Source organism: Dromiciops gliroides, chromosome 6, assembly GCF_019393635.1.
Source record: "Dromiciops gliroides isolate mDroGli1 chromosome 6, mDroGli1.pri, whole genome shotgun sequence".
NCBI classification, from domain to species: domain Eukaryota; kingdom Metazoa; phylum Chordata; class Mammalia; order Microbiotheria; family Microbiotheriidae; genus Dromiciops; species Dromiciops gliroides.
In genome coordinates this window covers 245,824,846-245,850,389 of record NC_057866.1, presented here as the reverse complement: position 1 = coordinate 245,850,389, position 25,544 = coordinate 245,824,846, and the positions used below count along the sequence as shown (strand labels likewise).

At 37.7% G+C, this 25,544-nt stretch overlaps 1 protein-coding gene across 2 annotated transcripts in view; it reads left to right on the top strand.

Moving 5' to 3' along the window:
• Positions 1-24,516, top strand: part of PPP3CA (protein phosphatase 3 catalytic subunit alpha) — a 400,754-nt gene extending 376,238 nt beyond the window's left edge. The window contains exons 11-14 of one of the 2 annotated variants that reach the window (XM_043970718.1): positions 11,502-11,586; positions 16,046-16,143; positions 19,590-19,619; positions 22,684-24,516. In XM_043970718.1, coding sequence (XP_043826653.1) covers positions 11,502-11,586; positions 16,046-16,143; positions 19,590-19,619; positions 22,684-22,880 — 410 coding nt within the window. In that variant the 3' untranslated portion in view covers positions 22,881-24,516. The remainder of the gene's footprint in view (positions 1-11,501; positions 11,587-16,045; positions 16,144-19,589; positions 19,620-22,683) is intronic. The other variant, XM_043970719.1, reaches the window with a different exon arrangement.
• Positions 24,517-25,544: the final 1,028 nt, after the last annotated feature.

Below are 25,544 nucleotides of genomic sequence, written 5' to 3'. Positions count from 1 at the left end.
GCTCAATCCACTGTGATGCTTCTGTTGGGAAGTAGTGGGGGAAAAAAAAGTTAGACAGCTTTATTGAAGCTAGTTTGTAAAAGGTTATGCTTGCGGGGCAGCCATGTGGGGCAGTGGGGAAAGCACTGGCCCTGGATTCCGGAGGACCTGAGTTCAAATCCGGCCTCAAACACTTGACAGTTACTAGCTGTGTGATCCTTGGCAAGGCACTTAACCCTCATTGCCTTGCCCCCCAAGAAAGTTATGCATGTTATACCAAGGAGAATTGACTGTCCTTTAGTCAATATGGTCACTGAGCATGAGAGTGGCATAATGAAGAGATTGACTTAGGTCTGTAGTCAGGGAGGAATACAATAGAGGGAAAACCATTGCAAAGGGAACATGTAGGAGTCAGTTGGGGCCTTAACAAAGACGGTGACTGGAAAGGAAGAGATGAATAGCAGTGACAGCTGGAGACCAAATTGGAATCAAGATGCCCCTTTTCAAATCCCAGCTCTGACACCTTCTAGCTCTGTGAATATGGGCATCCAAAAGCCACTTCATTTATTTTTACTAGACCTTCTTCTTTTGTAAAATGAGTGACTCAGACTAGCTGATCCCTATACTCTTATACGTCTCACAGTCCTCTGATCCTGTTGGATAAAAGAAGGATTAAAAATTGATTGAAGTGTCAAGCTTTAATGACTGAGAAACTATAGTATCATTCATATAATTTATAAGTGTATGTAATTATGTTATATTTATCAAATCATTTTATACTATATTTATTATATATAATTGCTTATAAGATACATGCTATCCTTTTCTCTAATGACCAAGACTATAGTCATACCAGATAGCTTATCTTCCTCTTCAGCAGGATCCTTAACCCAAGGTCCACAAGACACCCCAAAAAGGCCATTGATATATTTCAGGTGATCTATGAAGTAGGATGAGAAAAATGTTATATTTTAATTTTCACTAACTGAGATGAAGTATTTCCTTCAATTATAATTGCAGACAATAAATATTATCCTGAGATGACAGTCCTTAAGCTAAAGGAATCCCTGACTCAAGAAAGGTTCTAGAGAGAGAGACAGAATTCAATATTCACATATACTCATCATAGAAAATCAGTGTTTTGCTTTCATTTAAAACCTGGTCATATGAAAATAAATTTGATTGCTCTGGGAAAATAGGGGTTAAATTATATGCTTTGTGAAGTTCATGGTTGCTTTGTCGATTTGGGTTATCCTTATTTTTGGAACATTTGGATTTATGTTATATTCTCTCTATGAGAGTTGTATATAGAAAAGCAAGGAAAACATTATGTTAATAGATCCAAGACTCTTTAGGGGCTCTATGAATCTAAAGCAAATTATCATTCAATATTATCTTGTTGGAATTTATCCATTAAACAAGATCAGGTTATGCATTTGAGGTAATTTTTAATTCCAAATGAATCCTTGGATCATTCCTCAGTTATACTATTTAGAAGCTTTTATATACTCTCTGATTCTGCCGCAATCCCTTCAATGATCAGTGTTATGCAAAAAATATTGTTTTTTTCCTATTTTATCATTTGAACAGATGTATCAAAGGGTAGATGAGCAAACCTTCTCTGGTGCATTGTGCAATTCACACATAACACGCATAACCTAGCAACAGAGGTTTCAGTGTGCCCACTATCCAGCACGCATCCTGAATGCTTTTGTATTTTAATTAGCTGTTTGTCAGGCGTAACACATTTGATTGCAATAATTAAAAACTTTATAAGTTACTAATTAAAATGATGCAATATAATACAATAGACAACTTGACATGAAATCCCATTTTTTGTTTGTACTATACTATCATGATTTGGCACAAATATATTTCTTAATTAGATGACATAATTACTGCATTTCAAGGCAGTTTGGAAAACCAAACTGAAATCTTTGTCATTGACATATACATGTATGAATATACATATATAGGTATATAATTATATATACCAACTCATTTGGTTTGCTAACATCCAAAATTAGCCAGATCCTAATGTGAACCATAAATTAGCAACATGGAGTAATGAACAGAGGGCTGGATGCCCTCGGTACATGCTATTCTGTGTGACTCTGGACAAGTCACTTAATCATTCAGTGCCCCAGGGCAATTCTCTAAGATTCCAAATTGCAAAAATCTATATTGATAGAAAGAATCTCCTTATCAGGAGCTCTCTACATTAATGAAATCACAGGTCCAGATTCAAAAGTATGCATCTGTATCTGAAAATTTGTTGGCTCATGTCCAAAATTAGCCAGATATTAACATTCATCATGAAAGAAAACTGAAAAACAGGAGATAAAAATATGCCTTCCACTTGGGGTTTGCTCATTCCAAAATTAAGTGTCTCAGGTCTGCCAGGTTGGGTAGAAGATTTAGGGTCCGTCTTAGGACAGAAATACTTTTACTGCCCAATTCTGGATGCCATAGTACAGTTTTGCCATAGGCTAGTGATCAATTTCTTTATCTACCTCATGTTTTAGGCGCTATGAAAGAGGTAGTATCACACTACCTACCACTATCCCCAACATGTCTAAGTTATATTTTCCCTTATAAGCACCGCTTCCATGTATCTCTTGAATTTCACCACTTGATTTGTTCAGTTTATCATGGTCGTGTGGCAGGCTAAGCCTAGAACTGAAGTTTCATTTTGTTAAGGTGGGGTCCCACCCAGAAGGCAAGATTTAGTTTTCTGCAATGAAGGCTAGTCATGGGGACTGGCAAAGCCACTGGCAAAGGAGGTGATGGAATGAAGGACAAAGGCTCATAGATTCGGTTTAATAAAATCCATTTCTTTTAGTAAACTCCCCTGTCCCTGTCCCTTCCAGATATCAATTGGTAACCAGATGCTTTTTATGACTCCAAGTATGCACAAGTTACCACTTTAACCACCTCAAAAGGAAAAAGAAAGAGATGGTTCCCATCTGAGACATGTAATTTCATATCCTCCCCAAATAATTGAACTTGTGAGAGGACCTCCAGATTGGCTCCACTGGCCCATTTTTTTTTCAGAATCCATGTTTCTGTTATTCCTCAGGTCGCTATTTAAATTTCTGCCTTAGTATCTCCCCAGACTACACATTTTCCTATCTTTTTATGACAATTTATTCTAAGGGAAAGCTGGGCTTGAGTTAGGGAGAGTAATAATAGAGTAGATCAGAGGCAATCCCTGGGGGATAATTCCTCATTTTCATCCTTACTCCTGCTCCTATTCTCTTCCCTTAGAGTTTTGGTCTGCATAAAACAGATTTTCCAGTTAAATTTCTTAGTACTTTTCACCAACAGCCTCTCTGTCCCTGCCCCTATTATTATTATTATCATCATCATCCCTTTTACATGTACTATAGTTAAGTGCATCAGCTGCCTGTTGTAGTGTGATCCTGAAAAAAAAACAGAACTTGGTCTCGGTCTCGGTCTCGGTCTCGGTCTCGGTCTCGGTCTCAGTCTCTCTCTCTCTCTCTCTCTCTCTCTCTCTCTCTCTCTCTCTCTCTCTCTCTCTTTTTGGTGAGGCAATTTGGGTTAAGTGACTTGCCCAGGGCTACACAGCTAGTGAGTGTCAAGTGTCTGAGGCTGGATTTGAACTCAGGTCCTCCTGACTCCAGGGCTGGTGCTTCATCCACTGCAGTGCCAACTAGTGGCCCCTTGATCTCTTCTGATTGCACTAGGCAAGTTTACTTTTCTCTTCTTTATGCTGGCAATTCAGATTCTGCAAGAATCAAATTAGAACTTGAAATCTAATGTAGCTTCAAACCAAGGACCAAGATAACCAAATAAATTGTTTGTAAATAGTTTTTTGCATATTGTCTCTCCCATTAGAATATTAACCCCTTGAAAGTAGGGACTGGGGGCGGCTAGGTGGCATAGTGGATAAAGCACCAGCCCTGGACTCAGGAGGACCTGAGTTCAAATCTGGATTCAGACACTTGACACTTACTAGCTGTGTGACCCTGGACAAGTCATTTAACCCTCATTGCCCTCCCCCCCTCAAAAAAAATTAATTTTTTTCATTAAAAAAAAGAAAGTAGGGACTGGTTGGTTTTTCTTTCTACCTTTTTTTATATCCCTAGAACTTAGCACAGTGTTTGACACATAGTAAGCACTTAATAAATTTTTGTCGGCTTGACTTGAATAGTATATACATATATGAGATTAAAATTTCCTAGATAAAGGACTTATAATTTTACAAGAAAAGAGAATTGGAAGAAGGGATGGAGAAAGGTATTCTGAAGCTTGATCTTATTATTATCCTTGCGGTTCATTTCACAAGACAGTATTAGAGTAAATGCCTTTTACCAATTGGACTGAGTCCTAAAGAGACCTGCTTGCAATATCCAACTATAGAAGCCTATAGAGTTGTCAATATAGTAAGAAACATGCCCCTGCAATGGTGAAGGACTAGAGCTGAACAGCCAGTGTGAGCAGAATATAGACAACTAGAAGTGGATCTCAGGTTTCTAATTTTGCCATAGCATATAGATTAAGTTGTGACGTTGTAAACTGTAAAGGCTGCTTTCTCTGCATTATACCACGGAATCTCTCCTCCCCACCACTGTTTAATGTAACAACCTTTGTGAGTTTGGGGAGGAGAAACATTTTTTCATAGGAACTATAACCTAGTTTCAAGTGTAGAAACTTGAGTCAATTAGAACCTATCCTAAGTGGATTTAAATGGTGGGATTTCCAAGTATTTACTTGCTTTCTTAAGGAGCTATCTGAACTGCTCTGAAGGTCTTCTGGGGACAGTTCTAAGTCAAATTAAGGTATTTGTATATGAACTTTTGATTAGGACCCTAGGACTTCAACAGAAGCTATGTAGCAAAGTGGATAAGAACATTAACATTTCACATATGATTGTAGACATTTACTAGCCATATAACTTTGGGCAAGTCACTCAATTGTCTGCCTCAATTTCCTCATCTGTAAAATGGGATGATAATAGCAGCTATCTCCCAGGAGGATTGTAGCAAGGATCAAATAAAATAATATATGCCAAGGGCTCAATATAGTGTCTGACACATAGAAATGCCTGCTTCCCTCTTTCCTTCCTTTGGGCTTGTCAAAGAGGAGGGGAGGACAGGAGAGAAAAGAAAAAACCTCCAAGACCAACAAAAAACCGGGAGTCTGGTGGAACAGATTGTTGCAAAAAAGACAGTGAAACTTTTGTCCTTAGCTCCTGGCCTAGTGTAGGCTCAAAACCCACGGTGATTGGCTGTTGTAGAGGATACCTTTGTTGGGATGAGGAAGTCCAAAATGGTAGACTTGATTTGTTCAACTCAAACAGAAAAATGAAAAAAAAAAATGGAAGGACAATAGAAAAAGTTATTGTGCAATATGTTGAAGGCATATTTGCACATCTTTGAGAAGTCCTTTATAAAAAATGAAAATGCAGAAGCTAAAATCCATTAATAAAAATGCATGTTAATGAAGAGGAAATAATCTGTCATGAGAAACCATTTATTCTGTTAGTAATAGCTAGGACTGATTTTGATGAAATTTCCTTTGAAAATGCTCTTGGAGCCCGAATTGGGGCATGCATTTTCTGGGAACAAGACAATTTGTCTGGAGACTCATAATTATCAACCACTTCTGCAAAGAACTCCAAAGTTATGTACTGTTTATGCTTTATTACAGCCTTGCTTTTTTTTTTAAGCAGATTTTGAAACTCTGATACTTATAGTTGTGTTTTAGAGGTATACTTAAGAGATATAAATGAAACTTGATTTTTGGTTTGAGGATTGTCCCCCCCCCTCCCCCTCCCCCTTTTTTTTTTTTTTTTTTTTGGTTTTTCATAGTTGACATTCTCAGGCTAAAGGGAAATCTAATCCATTAGAAATGTGGCCTGGAGGTTGAAGGGTGACAGGCATGTTATATGCAATAAAAATAATGCCATATAATCAGCATTCAGTTTCTGCTCCAGCAGCTTCCCACAGATTTAAACTTTGTTAGTTTTTAATGAAATTGGAATTAAGTTGGCTTTTCTGCACATACTTAATATTTTATCAATAATAGTAATAGTTCTCTTTTACATAATACCAAGAGTTCTAAAGCCCTTTTCTCACAACAAGCCCATGAGGTAGGTAGTATAAGTATTATTTTACCTCTTTCCATTTCGTTTACAGCCTTTCTATGACTTGGCCAATATCACATAGCATGTGGAATATTCAAACCCAGGTCATTGCCTTCCATGACCTCCTCTCTTTCCATTTCCCTGTCCCACCTGTCTTAATTGAAAATATATAGAGATAACAAAGTTATCTGGAAAGACATGTATTAATATGTGTCTTTTTATTAAAAATATAGATACATGATTTTTTCCCAGATTTTTCAGGGAATTCCTTTTTTAATAAAAAATGCCTATGCTCATATTTTATTTACTGATTACCAGAAACAGTGATTCCATGCTAGCTATTTTAATCTTTTAGAGCCAAATATAACTATATTAAGCATATCAAAAAGTAAATTTTCTGTAGGCACACAAAGTATATTAAATGAATGCCTTGCATGGATAAGTTCAAGTAAGAGAGAGAGAGAGAGAGAGAGAGAGAGAGAGAGAGAGAGAGAGAGAGAGAGAGAGAATGTCAGTATAGTAGTCACTGAGAAAACAGTCCCCTATCTTTTCCTTCTAAAAATATTTCTATGTCTGTGCTATTATTTTTATGGAAAATTAGAATATCTCCCTTCGTTACCCCATAGATCATTGATGCTAGTAGAGGCAATATGATGCGGTAGAGGGAATAACAATCAGAAGAGGCAGGGTGTCTTGGTTCAAATCCCGACTCTGTTCCTTATTAGCAAATTATTTAACTGCTTTGGTCTTCATTGTCCTTATCTGTAAAATGAGAGGTGTTAGAATAGATGGCCTACAAGTTTATCCACACCCACCCATCTTGGGTAATATCATGTTCTCTCTTGCATTTTTTGACCCAGTGGGATGGAGGCCTTCTTTCTGGGTCTTTTGACATTTTATGGACACCACTTAAGAGTTAGGAATTACCTATTCTTTTCCTTAAATTGGGACAAAAATTACAAATTCATAATAGACTGAAATAAAAATAAATATTAGTCAAAATGGGTTTGTGTCAAAAATCTTTTCTTATCTTTTCAAAACAAAGTTTTGCTGAACCATCTCTTCTCTAGAGCACTCATAACTAGGGAGATTACACCTCAAAGCCCCACAATGCAAAATCCCTCTACCCTTGTTTCATAACATTGTCATAGGAAGTGTTGTCTTCCTCTGTAAACCCATAAAAGAGTAGAGTGAATACTGCCTTTGTCTTCCTAGTGCCTGGTCCAAGATATGGACTTAATACATCTTTTTGTGGAGTAGATTAAAGTTTTTAACCTCCCTTAGTCAGTTTAGTAAAGACTTAAAATGTTTTTTTAAATTCTTAAATGTTGTAAAATACAAAAATAAATTGAAGGAAATGCTAAACTTCAGTTAGAGTTTAGTGAAAATAAAGATATAGTGTCATAGACCTGACATTAAGAATCCCTGGATTACAGGAAAGAAATTGGAGTTTGTCTTAAGAACTGTGAGCCAGTCCATCTCATAAACAGCTTACCAGCAAATATCCTTCTGTTATACTACTCCTTCACACCATTAGGCCTTGTCTCTCATCTGTGTGATTCGGTGATGAGCCCTCCAGGAGGCTAGAACTCACCATAGGCTGATATACCACATATAAGCCAGCACCTTCTCATTTTGGTGTTAAAACTTTTCAAGAGAACCAACCTGGTGCTGAGTTAGGGGTAAGAAAGGCAGCAGTTTGAAAAACTGACCTTTCAAGATTCCCTTGTTCTATCTCATTCCATTTGCCTCTTTATTTTGGATCAGTCAAGCACAGAGCTCAGTCTATGCCAGTAGGCTCTATCTACCCCGAGTTCTGGAAATTATAAATGTCATACCACAGACGTTAAAGGGGAAAAAGAAAAATTTTAGAATTTACTATCAGGGTGGGTGTGTGAGGGGTACTAGGTAGTGCAGTGGTTAGAGTACTGACCCTGGCATACAGTCTCACACACTTACTAGCTGTGTGACCTCACTTAATCTCAATTGCCTCCAAAATAGAAAAAGAGACACAGACAGACAGAGACAGAGGGAGAGAGAGAGAGAGAGAGAGAGAGAGAGAGAGAGAGAGAGAGAGAGAGAGAGAGAGAGAGAGAGAAGATTTGGAAGAAATGGACATTAAGGGGGGAGAATCATTATTTTTTAGAAAATAGAGTCCCTAAAACTGTTTTTAAAAATTAACATATGTTTATTCATTAAGCCTCTTTTTCCATTTGTGGACCTTTGGAATGTATAAATTGTTTCTTATCCTCTGACTGCAGAAGTGAGCACCTGCCAGGACATCCCTTTCGGAGGGAGATCTCATCATAGATTCCTTGGTCATTAGCTCTCTATTTCAGCTGCATTCAGTGGGAGTACTCTGTTTTTCTGCACATGTGGCAATCTTCTACATAGCCTTTGTCCAAGAGAAAACACAGAGAGTTCCAAGAATCTTGAATATGAAAGAACAGTATGTTTACATATTACAGCTAGCAAAACTCCTCCAAAAGCAAGCATTTTTTTCCCTTGAACTTTAAGTTGAATTATGACCTGCAAGTACTTGCAATGAAATAAAAATACTGGGGGGAAAAATAGATATACTGGTTTTATGCCATTATTGAAAACCTAGGATAAGGAGAACTGAATGTATAATAAGGGTTTACACTTTGGTACCTTATTGTATTCTGCTATCTAACAACTATTGTCATTTGAATTCAGATACTGAAATCAGAAATTCTATTCTTAATGTTTTGTTAAATGCTTTTAAATGGTCTATGAGGACTTGAAGGTGAGGTAATGGTAGCTACAAGGTTAGTCTTTACAGGAAAATAATCCCCAACCAAAGTCTATTCTCTTATTCTGTATATGGTCAAGTCATTTAGTTTCTCATATTACGTAAGGATTATACATACCTGCTTTGCAGGAGGCATTGAAAAGTTTAGTAAGAGGTAGCTGTTCTTTCAAGAAAAGATGCGGTGAAATGTTAAAAAAACATTACGTATGGCACTTGGGGTGTGTGTGTATGACTCGATATCTTGTTAACCTACAGTACAATACACAGACTGAAAATTTATATAGAGGTAAAATGGATGACTACAAAATGTCCATTTTTGTGAGCATCAGGACCCCCTGGTTTGAAATAGAAAGTCCTACATGCCTCATTTTCACCCTGAATTTTACCTTCTCTCTTCTCCCTGTACAGTTTCATATGGGATGTTCTCTCTATCATCTTCCTTTTTAACTTATCTTTTATTATAAAATTTACATTGTGCCCTCCCTGCCATGCATTTTTCACTTCCCTATTTTTTTCTTTTCTTTTCTCAATGGATAACATGAGGGATTCATCTGTTTCTGGATTTTAAAAATTTATCTACTCACCAATGTCAACCAGTATGGGCAAGATCAACTAAAAAAACAAGCAAGCTAAGGATCACTCACCCGAAATCTATTGTCATCACTTCCGAGTGCCTTGGTTTACTCATTGATCTGCAGTGTTATCAGAGATTTACTTAATCTCTTTACAATCTTTTGATTAAAATGTACTTTGTGAATGCCAAGTGAAATGACTATTCTGCTTCCACATGAAAACCGAATGCGTTAGAGTTCAAACTAACAATAGAAAACATGAAGTAATAGGAAAGACATTCAATGAAGCCAAAGTAAAGAAGCCACCTGGCCTCTAGCCATTTAGACAAATGACCTTTGGATAATTCTTCATGATTTGGACTTTTAATGATATTTAAAGACTCTTAAACACACAGAAAAATAGATAATACAAATTAAAAAGACCTGAGACCATTTTATTGCTTACTTAATGACCCAGGGGAGAAAACGCTGAAATGTTATTATGTCTACTGCACCAGATGACATGAAACTTAGGGTGGTCATCACAAGACCAATTGCTTGCTTCAATTACATCCTGTGGTTTATACCATTAGAAATAATCGAGGGATGTGAATTCATCCCTGGAAATAAATGCAGGAGCATAGTCTTGAGAATAACTGTATCATGATAAGCTTCAGGGAGAGAAGAAATGATATACTTCCACTTCAGTTTGTAATCAAACCCCATAAAATCTATAAAAAGTAAAATCTACGGGTCCTTTTGGTTTGGATGATAAAGTACTAGAAGGAAATAGCTGTCATTGGGAGTTCTGCACATAAGAATTGTTCATCATCTCCTAAATGATGGTAAGCAGACCATAGTGTGGGGGAAAACAAAACAAAGCTATGTAATATGTAGTAGTAATAAGCAGTGGAAATAAACGTTAGGTCACCTTATAGTTTTGTTCTGTATGTAAGAAACGATAAATTCATTTAACCAATGCCTATCTTCCTCTTGTGAATAGCAATAGTAGAATATACAACACCTCTCTGATGTTTTGAGGCTTGCTTTTTTTGGTTGGGTGGGGAACCGAGTCTAGACCTGTGCTTTAATCAATATGGAGAAACTCCTCCTGTGTGTGGACCTTTGTTCACTAATGCAGTATTGGCACCTCATTTGTGAATGTAACAGGGCAGCCCTCGGCTCTGCTCCATTGGAGCACCTAGCAGGGAGATGAGCATGCATTCTCTTTCTCTGGGGGTTGGATATGAGCCCTTGCTCAGTTCTAAAGGACTGGTACTTTGGGACAACGGTTCAATCCTTTTTTTGCCCCTGTGACTGGGAGGGTTGTGTCAGAGAATTGCCTGGGGCTACCAAGAGTTTAAGTGGCATGCCCACGGTTGCATGGCTAATGTGTCAGAGATTAGACTTGAACCAGGATATTCCTGTCTCTACCACTGGCCTTCCAGCCACCATGTGGCAAAAATTCTCTTAGCCCTTCTGTCTTTTAAAGCAGTGAATAATCTGAAAATCTAGGAGAGAATACTGTAAATAAAGGTAAGTGATTCGGGAACACTGTGTTTTACATAAATGTGCACAGTATCACAGGTTTATTTACTCTTAGGGCTTCATTCTGGCCCTTTATGAACTTGATCTTACTGCTTTTTATAAATGTTCCTCCTACAAGTTTGACTGTGATTCACCTTGAAAGCTTATGTGGACAATTGCCCAACCATCTGCTGCTGCAATGCCCCTGTTTCCACTCTTCTTGGGAACCAATGAAGAGAGGGACATAGTTGGCAGCAGAGGCAATCACTCTACCAACCCTTCTGTGTGTGTGTGTGTGTGTGTGTGTGTGTGTGTGTGTGTTTGCGGTGGGGAGGGGGCACTCGGGTGGTGAGAGTCTGAGGGATATGAAGTGAGGAGTAAAAGATTAGAGAGGTGGGGACTGATGACCTGAAATCAGTTGTCTTTAACATAAATTATATGGCTATGTACTTGATAAGAACTATTTCTTACCTCTTGTGTATTGTGGTTTCTGTTAATTGGATAAATAATCATAGTTAGATAAAATGTCACTGATTCCTTAACATTCTATTTTAAAACATAGGAGCCACAGCTGCAGCCCGGAAGGAGGTTATCAGGAACAAGATCCGAGCAATAGGCAAGATGGCAAGAGTATTCTCAGTTCTGAGGTGGGCTCATTTACTTTTACTCTATCCTTATTAGGTTTATCCATTTAGTTCTCAATCATTTTGAGTCTGAGAAACCTTCCTGAAGAATAAAAATAAAGAGCCCAAATAATAATAGTAGTGGGCTTTAGGCAAGACCCATGATTATTCTGTTCCAGTTTTCAATCAAGCCCCACAATCTGTTAGAAGAGAAATTTATGGGGCCCACCCCCTTTTGGACTGGTACAGGGAATTCCCAGATGAAGAAACTCCCTCCATCAATACAAGGTGTGCGTCTTCTTCATAGCAAGCTCCCTAGATCACTAAGAGGTTAAGTGATGCGTTCAGGACACAAAGCCCAGTATGTTTTAAAGGTAGAACTTGAATGCAGGTCTTATAGCCCATACCCTCCACTCTATCTACCATGTTGCCTATCAGTCATTGTACCTTTAGTATTTGTTAATCAAGAAAATAAATGTATGATTACAAAAAATAAAACAAAAAACTATTGTGAATCCAGAGCAGCTAGATGGTGCAGCAGATAGAGCACTGGGCTTGGATTCAGGAAAACTCATCTTCATGAGTTCCAAACTGGCCTAGATGTGTGACCCTGGGCAAGTCACTTAACCCTGTTGGAGTCAGTTCCTCATCTATAAAATGATCTGGAGAAAGAAATGACAAACCAGTTTCTTGGTCAAGAAAACCCCCAAATGGGGTCATTAAGAATCAAACATGACTGAAATGACTGAATAATACCACTATGAATTAAGTAATGCTTTTTGTTTTTGTTTTGTTTTTCAGGGCAATGAGGGTTAAGTGACTTGCCCAGGGTCACACAGCTAGTAAGTGTCAAGTGTCTGAGGCCAGATTCAGGTCCTCCTGAATCCAGGGCTGATGGTTTATCCACTGGGCCACCTATCTGCCCCTAAGTAATGCTTTTTAAATAAATAAATATTTATTTTACTGAACATGTGGATAGAGAATTAGACCTGGAGTCAGGAGCACCTATGTTTGAATCCTGACTTAAACACACATTAGCTGTGTGACCCTGGCCAAGTCACTTAACCTCTATGCCTCAGTTGCCTCATCTGTTAAAATGGCAATAATTATTGCACCTAACTCCCAAGGTGGTTATGGGGGGGGGGAGGCGGAGAAAGGAAATAATAAAGCTTTTTGCAAACCTTAAAGCATTATATAAATATAGCTAGTTATTCTTCTCATAATTTAGAAAGTGATTTTATATATGTTTATATACACACACACACACTCATGTGACATTTGTTCAGTTTGTAGAAGATATGTTTGCTTATTTATTATGCTGAATGATGCTGCCTACTTTGTTGGCACGAAATCAAGACATAAATGACAGTGCTCAGGACGTATGGATTAAAGGCCCCATGATGTCCTCGGCCCACAGCTTAAGAACCCCGCCTAATGAACTCATCACTTAATAAATATGTTTTAATGTTCTAATACCATTGTTCAACAGAGCTTATTAAAAACACACTTTTCCTTTGTATGGTGTACTTTAAATCTGCAGTACCAGTTCCTTGCTCTTCTAGTTAAACTGGTGTCTTTTAAGTGATTTTTAGAGCAAAACTCCAATATTACCCATGGTAAAAGGATGACTTCTTGGGGAATGAGTCATTTTGCATTTTAATTTCATTTGTCATAGGCCTTAGGCTCCAGAGCTGGCAACATGTTAAACCTCCACAGTCCATAAATGGGAAACCCTCCGTGCCCATCTTTCCCCTCTGCTGGAGTATACCAAGGGATGGATTTGAAAAAAAGAAAAGATCCCTTTAAGTAAAATTCCAGAAAATGAACAGCAGCACCAGCAACTTGGGAGCTATCATCTATATTATTCTAATAAATCTTTGAGAAGAATAACAAATGACTACCTAATGTTTTAGAAAATTTCTATCCAATGTTTCATATTTAAAATAGAATATGAATTGCATCCTTTTCTTATTAAAAAAAAATATTCCCCAAACACCCTTTAAGATTCCAGGCAAAAGAATGGCCTTCCTGGAGGTGATGACAAACATCTTGGCTTAAATCAGACCTCTGATTAATTAATGAATTAATGCCACTTAACTTTAATCTCCTTGAGAAATTATATTTTTTAAGTTCAGAGCATGTATTGGAGCATGGGATTTATAGAATCATTTTTCAGTACTCTGTTGTGATAAGAAATAAGAGAGGCTAGAGAAGAAAATGGCACCTGTATCTTATAATCTCAAATCTTAAATTTAGCCAAAAGCTTTGACTCTGATTTTGCCACGAGACTTTTTCTTATGCCTACAAAGCAGTAGGTCCAGTGACCGGTTCTTCTCTCTTGGCTTATACAGTCTTGTTCCACAGACAGTGAGAGAAATGTGTTCAAAGTCTCTCAGCTATGTTACATGAAGGCACAGGAATTCACTTGAACCCAAGTCTCTGACTTTGAGACCAGCACTTGGCTGTTCTGCTTTCTACACTGTGTCGTAGGACTTCCTAGGCAGAGCCAAGATGGTGGAGCTCCTTGGACTTCTTGGAGCTCTCCCCCAAATCTCTCAACACTGTGTCCTACCTGTAAATAAAGTCAGTGTCCCTGGGAGACCCAAACACTGATAACAAAAATGTTCACATCTCAGTCATATTTTAAAGTTTATTAAAAGCTTTGTCCATAACAACCTTATGAAGAAGGCAGCATAATTATTATCATCCCTAATTTTAAAGATGAGGAAACTGAGACAAGAAGTGATTTGTTACATAATATCATTTGTTAAATAGTAAAAAAAATGAAGAATAATGCAGAAGTACAGTGTTAACTCATGAAACCATATTATTGCAAAAATTCATCAATCATCCCCCACATCTAATCCTGGTATTCTTTAGGTTCAGATCGTTTCTCTCCAATACTTAATCTCTAACCCTTGACCCCCTCACTTAAGTTGAAAAAGGCTCAACTCAGCATGCTGTGAACAGACCTCTTGATATGCTCACCATTAAACCCATCCCTTTTCCAACTTTTCTATTAAAGTTGAGGGTGCTACCATTCTTTTAACCACCCAAATTCTTAACCTCAGAGCCATCTTCAGTTAGTTCATCCTTCTTACTTGCTGTCCCAACACACTTATCCCATCAGTCACCAAGTATTGCTGATTTCACCTCCTAAAAATCTCTTCCTATTCATTTCTATCCATTTACTTGGCTGCCACCCTGCTTTGGACCCTTATCACCTCTCTTCTGGACTCTTATAACAGTCTCCAAATTAGACTTTCAGTTTCTATTTTTTCCCTCCACTACAATCCATCTTCCATACAGCTGCCAAAAAAAATCTACCTACAGTACAAGTCTGACAATGTCCCATGCCTGATAAGGAATCTTTCATGATTCTCAATTGCCCCAGGAGGAAAAAAAAACACAAACTCCTCAGTTGGAAATTAAAAATCTGTCTTTCCCCTTCACACAGATGTGCCATTCCAAACAAAATGGACTGTTTGCTCTTTCCAGTCTCCAAATCCCTTCCCTGCCTTGTTGCTGGAATGCATTCCCCTATTATCACCCCCACTTACAACCTTCGAGATTCAGTTTCTATGTTCCTTTCTACATAAGCCTTACCTGTTGCCCCTAATTATTAGAGTTCAGACATTAAGTTAATGAGCTTTTATTTTACTAGGCCCCAAGGATACAAATACAAAAGTGTCTCTGTCCTAACTAAGGGTACTTATATTCTACTAGGGAAATACAATATATATTGGGAATGGTGGCCAGGGAGGGGAGTTTGGGTCAGTCACAGGGGACATTAGATCATCGCCACTTTTCCAATAGGAATTTGATATCGATGGGATCATTGCTTCCTCTGCAAGAGATGGAAAGAACGAAGTGGGAAAGGGCAGATGGTAGACCACTCACAGTGGCTAGGCCCTGGTGTCCTGGTGCATTGCAGGATAAAATAATCTGGGGTCTGACACCAATAGTTATAGAGGACTTAGGTGAGAATTTACTCACTCTCCTCCACTATCCAGACAGTTTGACCCTCAGGCTGGTCTAAAAGTTAAAATTTTCCCCTGTCATAGCAGTGATAGGAATATGAAAAGTCACAAGAACCACAGACTTTGAGTCAGAGGACCCAGCTTGGAAGCTCCCAGTTGTGTTAACAGTGAGACCTTAATCTTCCTGGCCAGTTTCCTCAGTTATAAAATAAAGGAACTGAGAATCCTAAGCTCCCCTCCTGCTCTCAGTCTGTCACCTCTGATTGCTATGGGCGCCCCCTTCATTGACTCACATCAAAACCTACCCGCATGCCCCATCCCTTGCTGCCCTAGTCCGTGCCTTGTGATCTCTATCTGAAGGCACACTCACTAAGTGGTAGAATAATACGAGCAAGGTCCAAGTCAATACCCAAACACATTTTCTTTCTCAAGTTTCCATTTTCTGTAGAGAAGGAAAAAGGGGGGGGAAAGGTGATGGTTCTGTCTTCTTTGTCCCTCTACAGAGAAGAGAGTGAGAGTGTGCTGACTCTAAAAGGCTTGACTCCTACGGGAATGCTTCCCAGCGGGGTGCTCTCCGGAGGAAAACAAACCCTGCAGAGCGGTAAGCAAGCCCCACCGGTGTGTCTGTCTGTATGTCACCCTGCCCCCAGCAACAGGAGGGGCCAAAATATGTTTTCTTAAAGGCTGAGGGGAAAAAAATCCATGACTTTCCATAAAAGAATTTCTGTAACCCTCCAAGACAAACACATGGTCCGTACTCCTCCTCAAGAGGCATTCCTTTAAACAGCTCATCACAGCCCTTTCGGATGCCAAGAGAGCCCTCATCCCGGAGGTCTGACGATGGGAGAAAGCGAGCGTTTGACGTTCTGGACTGGAGTGTGACTATCTCTGCCCATTGACTGTACTTCCATTTGACACTTTAAAAAGAGAGAGAGATTCAGACCTACCTATCAAATAACCGTAAAACGAGTCTTTTCCTCACTTTGGCAGTAATTGTGCAACTTGCACCATTTTAAATTAATTCACTGGTCAAAACAAAGTGATAGATAGATAGATAGATAGATAGATAGATAGATAGATAGATAGATAGATAGATAGATAGATGGATGGATGGATGGATAGATGGATAGATGGATAGATGGATAGATAGATTAGATAGATAAGATCTAGATATCGATTTTAAAATTCTCACTGCATAGATTGGTGGTTTGGCTGAATTAATCTCAGTTCTGTCAATATGGTCTAGCCAACTATAGATTCACCCCTGAGGATAGCTATTGTGAGTGACTTTAAAGGAGCCCATAAAAAGTGGTGATTTTTAATCTATAATCAAAAGCTGACAGTGGTCTGTGTGCTTTCACTGCCTAAGCACACCAATTAGGGATTAGACAAATATAAAACCAAATTTCTTTATGGTCAAGTTATGTTATAAATCGCATGACAATCATAACGTTTCTGTGCATTGCCTCTAGGTCCCTGTACCTGGGTGAGAATATGTGGTTTTACTTTCTACTCTTCAATTTAGAATTTGTATTTTTATTGATAATTATTATCATCACGCATGGATGACAGGCTTGTCATTATGAGTTTTGTTATTTTGCTATTAATTGGAACCCATAAAGGAGGGGAAAAGAAAAAGCCATATTGGCACTGTAGTCTCGCCATATTGGCACTGTAGTCTCGGCCTCTTGCTTATTTTCCTGTTTCTTTCCTGGAGTTCTCTTTCTCTTTTTCTTTTTTCTTTTCCTTTTTTTCAATTTCTGCCTTCTTAACCAACAAGATAGAGGTATTCTGATGGTTAAGGGGTTTTTTTGGTTTGTTTGTTTTGTTTTTAGTGATGTGTGAGTCGAGCAAAAAGTAATGTTCAACTTTGTCAAGTTGAACACATGCATTTATTATTCACCTGCTTTGTCCCATAGCACTGGGCCAAGGTCCGAGAACCCAAAGAAAGACAAAAGACAGGCACTGCTCACAAGAAGCTTAGACTAATGGGGGACACAAATACATCATCAGTGATGGACAAGCAAGAGAGATACATGATAGATTGCATTTAATCATAGAGGAAAGGCACTAGCATTACTTAGTACATCCTGTAAGGCTGTAGATGTATCAAGAAGCATGTCTCAGCTCTGCAGGGGAAGGGGATTGTTACTGTAGCAGTGCTTTATTGCCTAATTCCTTTTGATTTATGTGTGAATTTGGCCCTAAGGCAATGCATTTGTTCCCCTATTCAAAGACAAAAAATGTTAATGCATGTAGGAAAAATACATAGTATTATAGCAGCAAATTACCCTCTAATTTATTGCTGAAAAGAATTATTCTAATGACTTTTAAAAACCCACAAAACCTTTCCCACTGCAGTATTCTTGCTCTGTAGAACATTACTGTACACGCATCATTAATTTGCACAAAGTGCACAGCAACCAAATTCACTGAAATCTACATGGTTTCTGTTAAACACATTTGAAGAAATAGCATACACATTACCCCAAAATATGTCCAGTGGTTTCCATTGGGTACATTGGATGGGGAGGGGCATTATTTATTCCTGGATAACAGTGCTGGGATAGTTCCAAAGTTTTATCTTCATACTTAACATAAGTTATGATGATTCTTTGTTTTACTTTGTTTCCAGATTATCACCTTCATTTTATACCCAAGTTACTGAATTTTTTTTAAAAAAATGTTTCTCTTTTAAAATCCATTGATATGCTGTGTTTTTGTTTTTGTTTTTGTTATTTTCATTTTCATGTTCATTTGGGATGACCAAAAGAGATATTTGGGGGAAAGTGCTTTGGGTCTTGAGTCTTTTAGTTTTTATTTTAAGCCATAACCGTAAAACAAATTCAAGATTCATTTTCTTCTAATCCCTTGATTTGCCGGAAAGGGCTGTGGGGCACAAGCAGCTAAGCTGACCCCTTTCTAGCCCTTGGTAATTTTAAAGTGCTAGCTATCCTTTCCAAACCAAGACCTAAAGGAAAAAATGCAAATGAAAGTTTGGGAATAGAATTTTAATATTAAAACTTGGTGGAAGTGTAGAGGTTTTGTCTTTCTTTTTTGTATTTTTCATAACTAAGGCAAACCAGCTAGCAAGGGAAGTCTGGTAAATAGAATAAATACTATAGGCATGATTATGGACGTTGTGCCCTCCCATTATAAAAATTACAGCAGTAGCTTGGAGTTCTTCCTATGTAACATTCTGAAGTCGACAGAAGAGCCAGAATTTCCTTAAGATGCTGCTCTCCCAGCCCCTTAATTTTAATCTCTTCTGCTATATTTTCCAATGATGCTCTCCTAATAATGGAAAGGAAACTGGTTATGTTCCTAGCTAACAAGGAAGAAGAAACTCCGTTAACGTAATTTTTCCCCAGTTTATGTGTGATTTTTTTTGGCTGTGTATTTGGATATGATTTTTCTCTGGGAAGGGGTGGGGGAGGGGTTCAAGAGCTCAGGGGAAATAAGTATGTGAGTAAACTACGGAAAGTTGTGTGTACTTTTCTTTTTTCTTCCCCTAAGTATTCTACTATCTATCAGAAGTTGACAATATTTACTTTGAAATTCTGTCTATGTGGCTTTAGGCCACAATCTCTAGGTCCCTGTCTTTGGGGGGAGGGCGGGTAAAGATGTAAATAAATTAATCTATTCTCACTAAAAACTGAAGGATTTTGCCAGTGAACTTTGTGGATCAGATATACATTTTAGGGGAATATCTTTTTTTTTTCCTTAAAAAACACCTTGCCTCCCCTTTCCCCCAAAAGAAAAAAAAACCAATTCTTGCAACTTTTCTACAAGGTGAATGATTTTAAAATGCTCATGTGACCAAAATGGAAAAGCAACATCTAAAAGCAATTTTAGTTACATAAGTCAACCCAGAGTTGAAACTGGTTTGTTTTTGTAGCTTCTCTATGTTGTCTTCTGTGCTAGATTCCAGCCCTTACAGTAACATCAGTTTATTAGCTCCTTTTGCTCTTCACTGACTTGTTCTTAGAATTACAAATCCTCTGCTCATTTTTCTCATTCGTTTTGCACCCCCTTTCTTCTCTTCAGCTACTGTTGAGGCTATTGAGGCTGATGAAGGTAAATTGGCCAGTCCCCTTTCTGTTGTGCCTGCAACAGATAAGGGCTCTGCTGGGTGTATTCATTTCTTTCTTTCTTTCTTTCTCTCTTTCTTTTTGCTGTAGCTTGTAACAGAGTGTGTGGGTGTTGGGCTAACAGTTGTGGCTCAGTATTAACCAATATGTTCTTGCTTTAAAGGGGAAAGTGTCCTTTTTATGGTTTGGTTGTTTTTTTTTTCCCTTAAAGTTCTAATTTTCTAATTTGTATACATTTTACCCAACATCATCACATGAAAAGAAAAAAGGTGCATGACTGATGTGGGGTGGGGGCTATGGCAGCTAATAGTAAATGTTGATCACACACATACCTGAAAAGCCTTATTCTTTGGATGGAACCATAGTCTTCCTTCAAATCATTTTTTTCATACAGATATGATTTAAAAAAAAAAGGTAAGAAAACAGTTAAACACAGATTGCAGAGGATTCTAGTAAAAAGTTCATTGAAGTGGTGCTTCATTGATGGTTATTTCTGCTGGTCATATCAGATGGTAACCTATGGTATAGTTGCAGTAGCAGAAAATTAGCACCAGCCAAATCTTAGAGAAAGACCAAAGATGTCTAGCTGCCGTGGAAGAAGCTTATTATAAAGAAAAATCAATGAAGGGTCATTTATTGAGGGCTTAATCCATGCAAGGCACTGAGCCAGGTACAATAAGGGACATGAAAAGGGACAAAAAACACAGACCCTCTCCTCCAGGAGTTTTAGGAAAACCAAGTTTGCCCCTTGACAAACTACTGTGAATTAATCTAGTGTTCTTTAAATACCAAAGGGTATTTTCTTTTACTGAATACATTTTAATCATATTCACATTATATGAAGAAATTTACTAGAAGAATTTAAAGTTCCCCTTTAAAACAAATTCTTCAGTTGTATTTTGTTCTTGCAAGATGACTTTTTTTTTCTTTTCCCCCAAATTGTGTAGTTATAGTCCCTTGGTATGCCATGAAAATGTTACTTTAGACACCTCCAATTTGGTAATGATTTTGAAACAGCGGGAAAAAAAAATGATAGCATAGTAAGAGAAAATACAACTGCTTCCTAAATAGCAGTCAGTAAGCTGCTATTTATGTGGGAATTATCTATTCCTAATGGCAAATTCTAATCTGCAGTGTGCATTCTTGTTAATAGTTTGGCTGTTTTTTGTGGTTTCTGTGACTCTGTGTCGTGTTAAATATACTACCAATGTAAATTGCTAATACTCATTGTCTGACCAGCAACTACAGCAGAGCACATTCTTCATCACTAGGAGAGATGTTAAAACTTTTGGGAACCCAAGACTCAAGTCAAATATGGAGCCCCATTCGAGGACTAAACATTTTTCAAGTTTTAGCTTTAATTGTCACAACCATTTGTTGGCTACTATAACCCAAGGGTTCCACTTTTACTACTTTGAATAACAAAATTATTTGATGTTATAATTGCTATGGAAGTTTTTTTTTCATAAAAATGCTAAAGTATTCACAGTAGTTAAGCAAAAGAGTAGATCCACTTAATGTCATCCTTAAAAAATTTGGTTAGGCTTCAAGTTGGGGGCTCATTAGCCATCTTTGCTTGATTTATTTCTAAATTTAAGAAGAATTGAGAAGCTTTGCTATGGGCCTTGGTCTTTATTCATCTCCCCATCTTCCTCTCACAATTGACTAATCACCATTATGCTTTACCAGTTTAAAAAAAATGTAAATATGTACCGTCTACTCTATTGAACTTTGAAACAAATATCTGTTTCCATTTTTTCTTACTTTTGAAAGGATATGGCACATTTGCATAGGAAAATTGAAAAAAAAAGTCAGCCTAAGGTGCTTTTTTTGCTATCATGTCCAACTCGAGTGGGATAATACCCAGAATTATTCTTTAAGAGATTCATGGAACAGTGTAGCCCAAGTCAGCATTGGTGATTGGCCCTTGATTATCTGGCATGTTCTTCACAGGATTGAGAACAAACTGACGTCATTGGCTCTCCATTAAATATTTAGAAGTTGAGTTCCCTGGTTGATGTGCTCATTCCATGACATATCAGTTTTATTTATATAAACATCTTATCTTGTTGAGGGTCAGAGGAAGTAGACTTAACTGATTTGGATAAAACCAAATCTAATTTTTTAGGTTTATGCTAAAAGCTGTCAACAGTATTTCCTCCTCTATTTTCCTTAGTTTCAAAAACACCCTTGTTTAGAAATACTCTTAGAATTAGGTTGTTGGGGTTTATTTTTTTTTCCCTTTGAATCAGGTAGTAATGGATGCCTTATGACATCAGTTTGGACTGTTGACACAACTGCTGAAGGACAGGCTATTTTTTCTTATGTTTTTTTCAACTCACTGATTTGATTCATTTCAATTTTTATGAGGTTTCCTCTCACTCTGTCACCCATTCCACACTTTGCCAAAGTGAAGCAGGGAAAACACAGCTGAGTAGTTTCATTCTTTTCCATTTCCCATTGAGTTAGGGCTTTTGGGCCAAGATTTCTTTCTGGGATTTTAAGACATCAAGGGAAGGCCCAAGAGTGATTTCTTTCACAGGGCTCCTCTGTTCTAGGCTCTTCCCATTTTTGCTTAGTTTTGCTCTCCAACAGAATGCATTCATAGGCACAACTTCAACATTACTGAGGGGAGGTTGGGTGGAGAAAAGAGAAATATTTTCTTTTGAGTTTGGAGCTTTTCACACCATGCCAAATGACGTGGACAATCATTGCTGTGCCTTAAGAACTGTTCCTGATGGCCAATCTTACTTACCTGTCCACTCCAGAGTTCTTTGAGCTGAACTCATGAAGACAAGAACAATCTTTACAGTTTGACTTGCTCAAGAGGACACTTTGGTTGGCAAGAGACATTGGCTGTTTTCAAACCCTTAAGTTTTCTCCCGGTATGGTAAGGAGTCTGTCGTGTCGTCTTCAGGTCCTGTCACTTTGTTCTCCACTAAAGGAATCCTTCCCTCACTGAACAATCGATAAGTGATATGATATGTTGTAGGGTCCTTTCATTTTCCTCGCACTAACTCTCCATTTTTTTTAAACGATCTTCTGTTTAGCTATCAAAGGATTTTCACCGCAACATAAGATCACTAGCTTCGAAGAGGCCAAGGGCCTAGACCGAATTAATGAGCGGATGCCTCCTCGCAGAGATGCCATGCCCTCTGATGCCAACCTTAACTCCATCAACAAGACTATCTCTTCAGAGACTAATGGCACTGACAGCAATGGCAGTAATAGCAGTAATATTCAGTGACCACTTCCTGTTCACTTTTCTTTTTTTTCCTTCCTTCCTTCCTTCCTTCCTTCCTTCCTTCCTTCCTTCCTTCCTTCCTTCCTTCCTTCCTTCCTTCCTTCCTTCCTTTTCTTTTCTTTTTCTTTTTTTTTTTTAGCTGCAGGGCATGATGGGGATTACTGCACACCAGCAGTTGGGTAGTGTTGCCTCTGATTGTGGCTTACTTTCTCTGGGGGGCCAGGTGTTGGATTCAGTTTACACTATCAGCTAGAAAAAGAGATAGTAAACTACATTTTGATGAATGTGGGGTGGGGGTAGTAAACACCTCCTTGGGATAGGCCTTTAAAAAAAATGCTCATAGAAAAACAAACAAAAGAATGCTAAGGCTGGTGTATATTGCAAAGTGAAGGGAATGGACACATTTTCCTATTGCATTGTGAACTTCTAGATAGGTTAATGAAAGGCCTCTTCTTATGTTACTGGATATGAAGACTTTGTCTAATTTCTTATTCTATTGTACGTTTACAGTTGCAGCACTAAAAATGGATGACATCAAACATTTTTAACAAAATGATGTACAAACTAAATAAGGACTATTTATTGATAATGTTTTGCTACTCTTGTCAGACAATGGCTATAAACTGAATTAGGCAGTCTTAAAAAAAAGGAAAAAAAAAAGAATGTTACAAATTTGTTAAAAATGCCAAAAAAAAGAGGACAGTTTAATTTTGTACAGATTATGCTTACCTCAGGTTTCTTTAGTGTGCTTGAATGCCCTTCTTTCAATATTATACTTCTCTTACTCATTTGGCAATGAATATCTTCTTTTTCCCTTTAAGTTTAAAAAAAGAAAACTGGAATAATTACATCTATCTTTTTTTGCTGTTTATATTTAGTTTAGTTTTTTTTTTGGTAAATCAAATCTTGGTTGTGGCTTGCTGAATTTAAATATTTATGAGTGGTGCATTTTTAAGTATAGTGAACAAGACACCATATTAAGTGCAGTGCAAAGCATCTATATTCTGTAAAAATCTGCCTATGCATGTTTTTTAAGAAAAAAAAATGGCTATATAGGCCTGTATGGGACTGTAATGCGCTTAGTGGTCTGACTTATACTGGAAATGTATGTATAGTGGCATACTTTATATTCTCTAAAAAAATGCTTAATGCCTTTGAAATTTTGTAATCACAAAAAGCTTTGACAAAATCTAAAGGGGAGAGTATTCTTAAAAGTTTTTAACATAAGCTTGTCAGTGCACATAATAGATGGTTAGCATGTTTAGCAAACCTTGTGAACTTTAAATAAGTTTGTAGTTACATGTGAAACTAAATGCATGGTAACCGTTAATGTCATAATGGTTTAGTCATTTTGTTCTGTTCTGTCACGTGCCACAAAATGTGTCATTTTTTCACTTTTTTCCCTTTGTATATCAGTTAATGGGTTACAACTGGTTCATTCTGAAAACAACACAACAAAACAGTCCATTGATATTTTTTAACAAATGTATAAGTGCCCAAGTAATTCACTACAGCCTAAAGCCTTGCCTTTGTAATTTGACTTCTGAAATGTTGGCAATCAAAGCATGCACTTGTAATGATGAAAAAAGCATTTTATATTACTACTCAATAAAAATGTGCATGAACTTAAAGAACTCTCCTCCGGTCCACTGAGTCTCTCCTGAAGGTCTTTGTGTATCCAACCATCATATGTCATCCCATGTTTTGGGCCCACTACCAAGCATCCCCCATTTTAGTTGGAGCAGGCTTCCTGGGGCCTGGTGGGTGTGGTGCATGCTACCATTATACCATCTGGGTGGAGTATCATTCCACTCTAAAAAGAAAGAAATCTGTTTAGGAAAAACAAGACCCAGAGGCTCCATTGAATGTGGCAGCTGATCACAAATCAATTTTTTTTTCAAATTAAGAAGCAATTCAAATTTGTTATCAGGTTGTTGCAGTTGTATTGGATCCCCTAACCCATAAAAGAGAAACTTGGGAACTGGCACTTTCCCTCTCAGAAGAAAAAGTTGTCCCTGTATTGATAAGAAATTGCTGTTTTGGCACATTGGCAAATCATCTGAGGATTTAGGATAGATTGAATTTCAATTTTTCTTCCTGATATTGTTCATTTCCAGCATTGTTTTATGCAATATACAATATACCCATCACGTTAACATAATCAGAACATGGCATTTATTATTCATAGCATACCAAGATCTGACATGTTATAAATATATTCTTTGCTTAAGGGTTTACCCAGCTTAATTTCCTGAATCCAGAAAACCATTTTCTTCCCCCTGGTGAAAATTTCTCTCAACCCCAAAATGGCATCCACAGAAAATATTTAGATACAACTTTCTAGAACAGTATGAAAGCAATGATGCTTTTGGTACCATGGTGTTTCTTTTCCTCCATTTTATCTACAGAGAAAATATGAAAAATGAGAAAATAAAACAACCCTTTTCTTTCCTTTTTTGGTTCTTTTCCTTTCAAAATTGTGATAAGGCAATTATGGCATAGAAATAAACATTTGACATTAAAAGCAAAAGAAGCAATTGGTGTGAGTATTGCTTGGTCTTTGGGGGCAGGGTTTAGGAAAGAAAGGGCCATGGATAATAAATAACGTTAACTGGACTTTTAAAACAAGAGAACTGAAGGTTTCCCCCCTCCCCCCGCCCCTTGCCA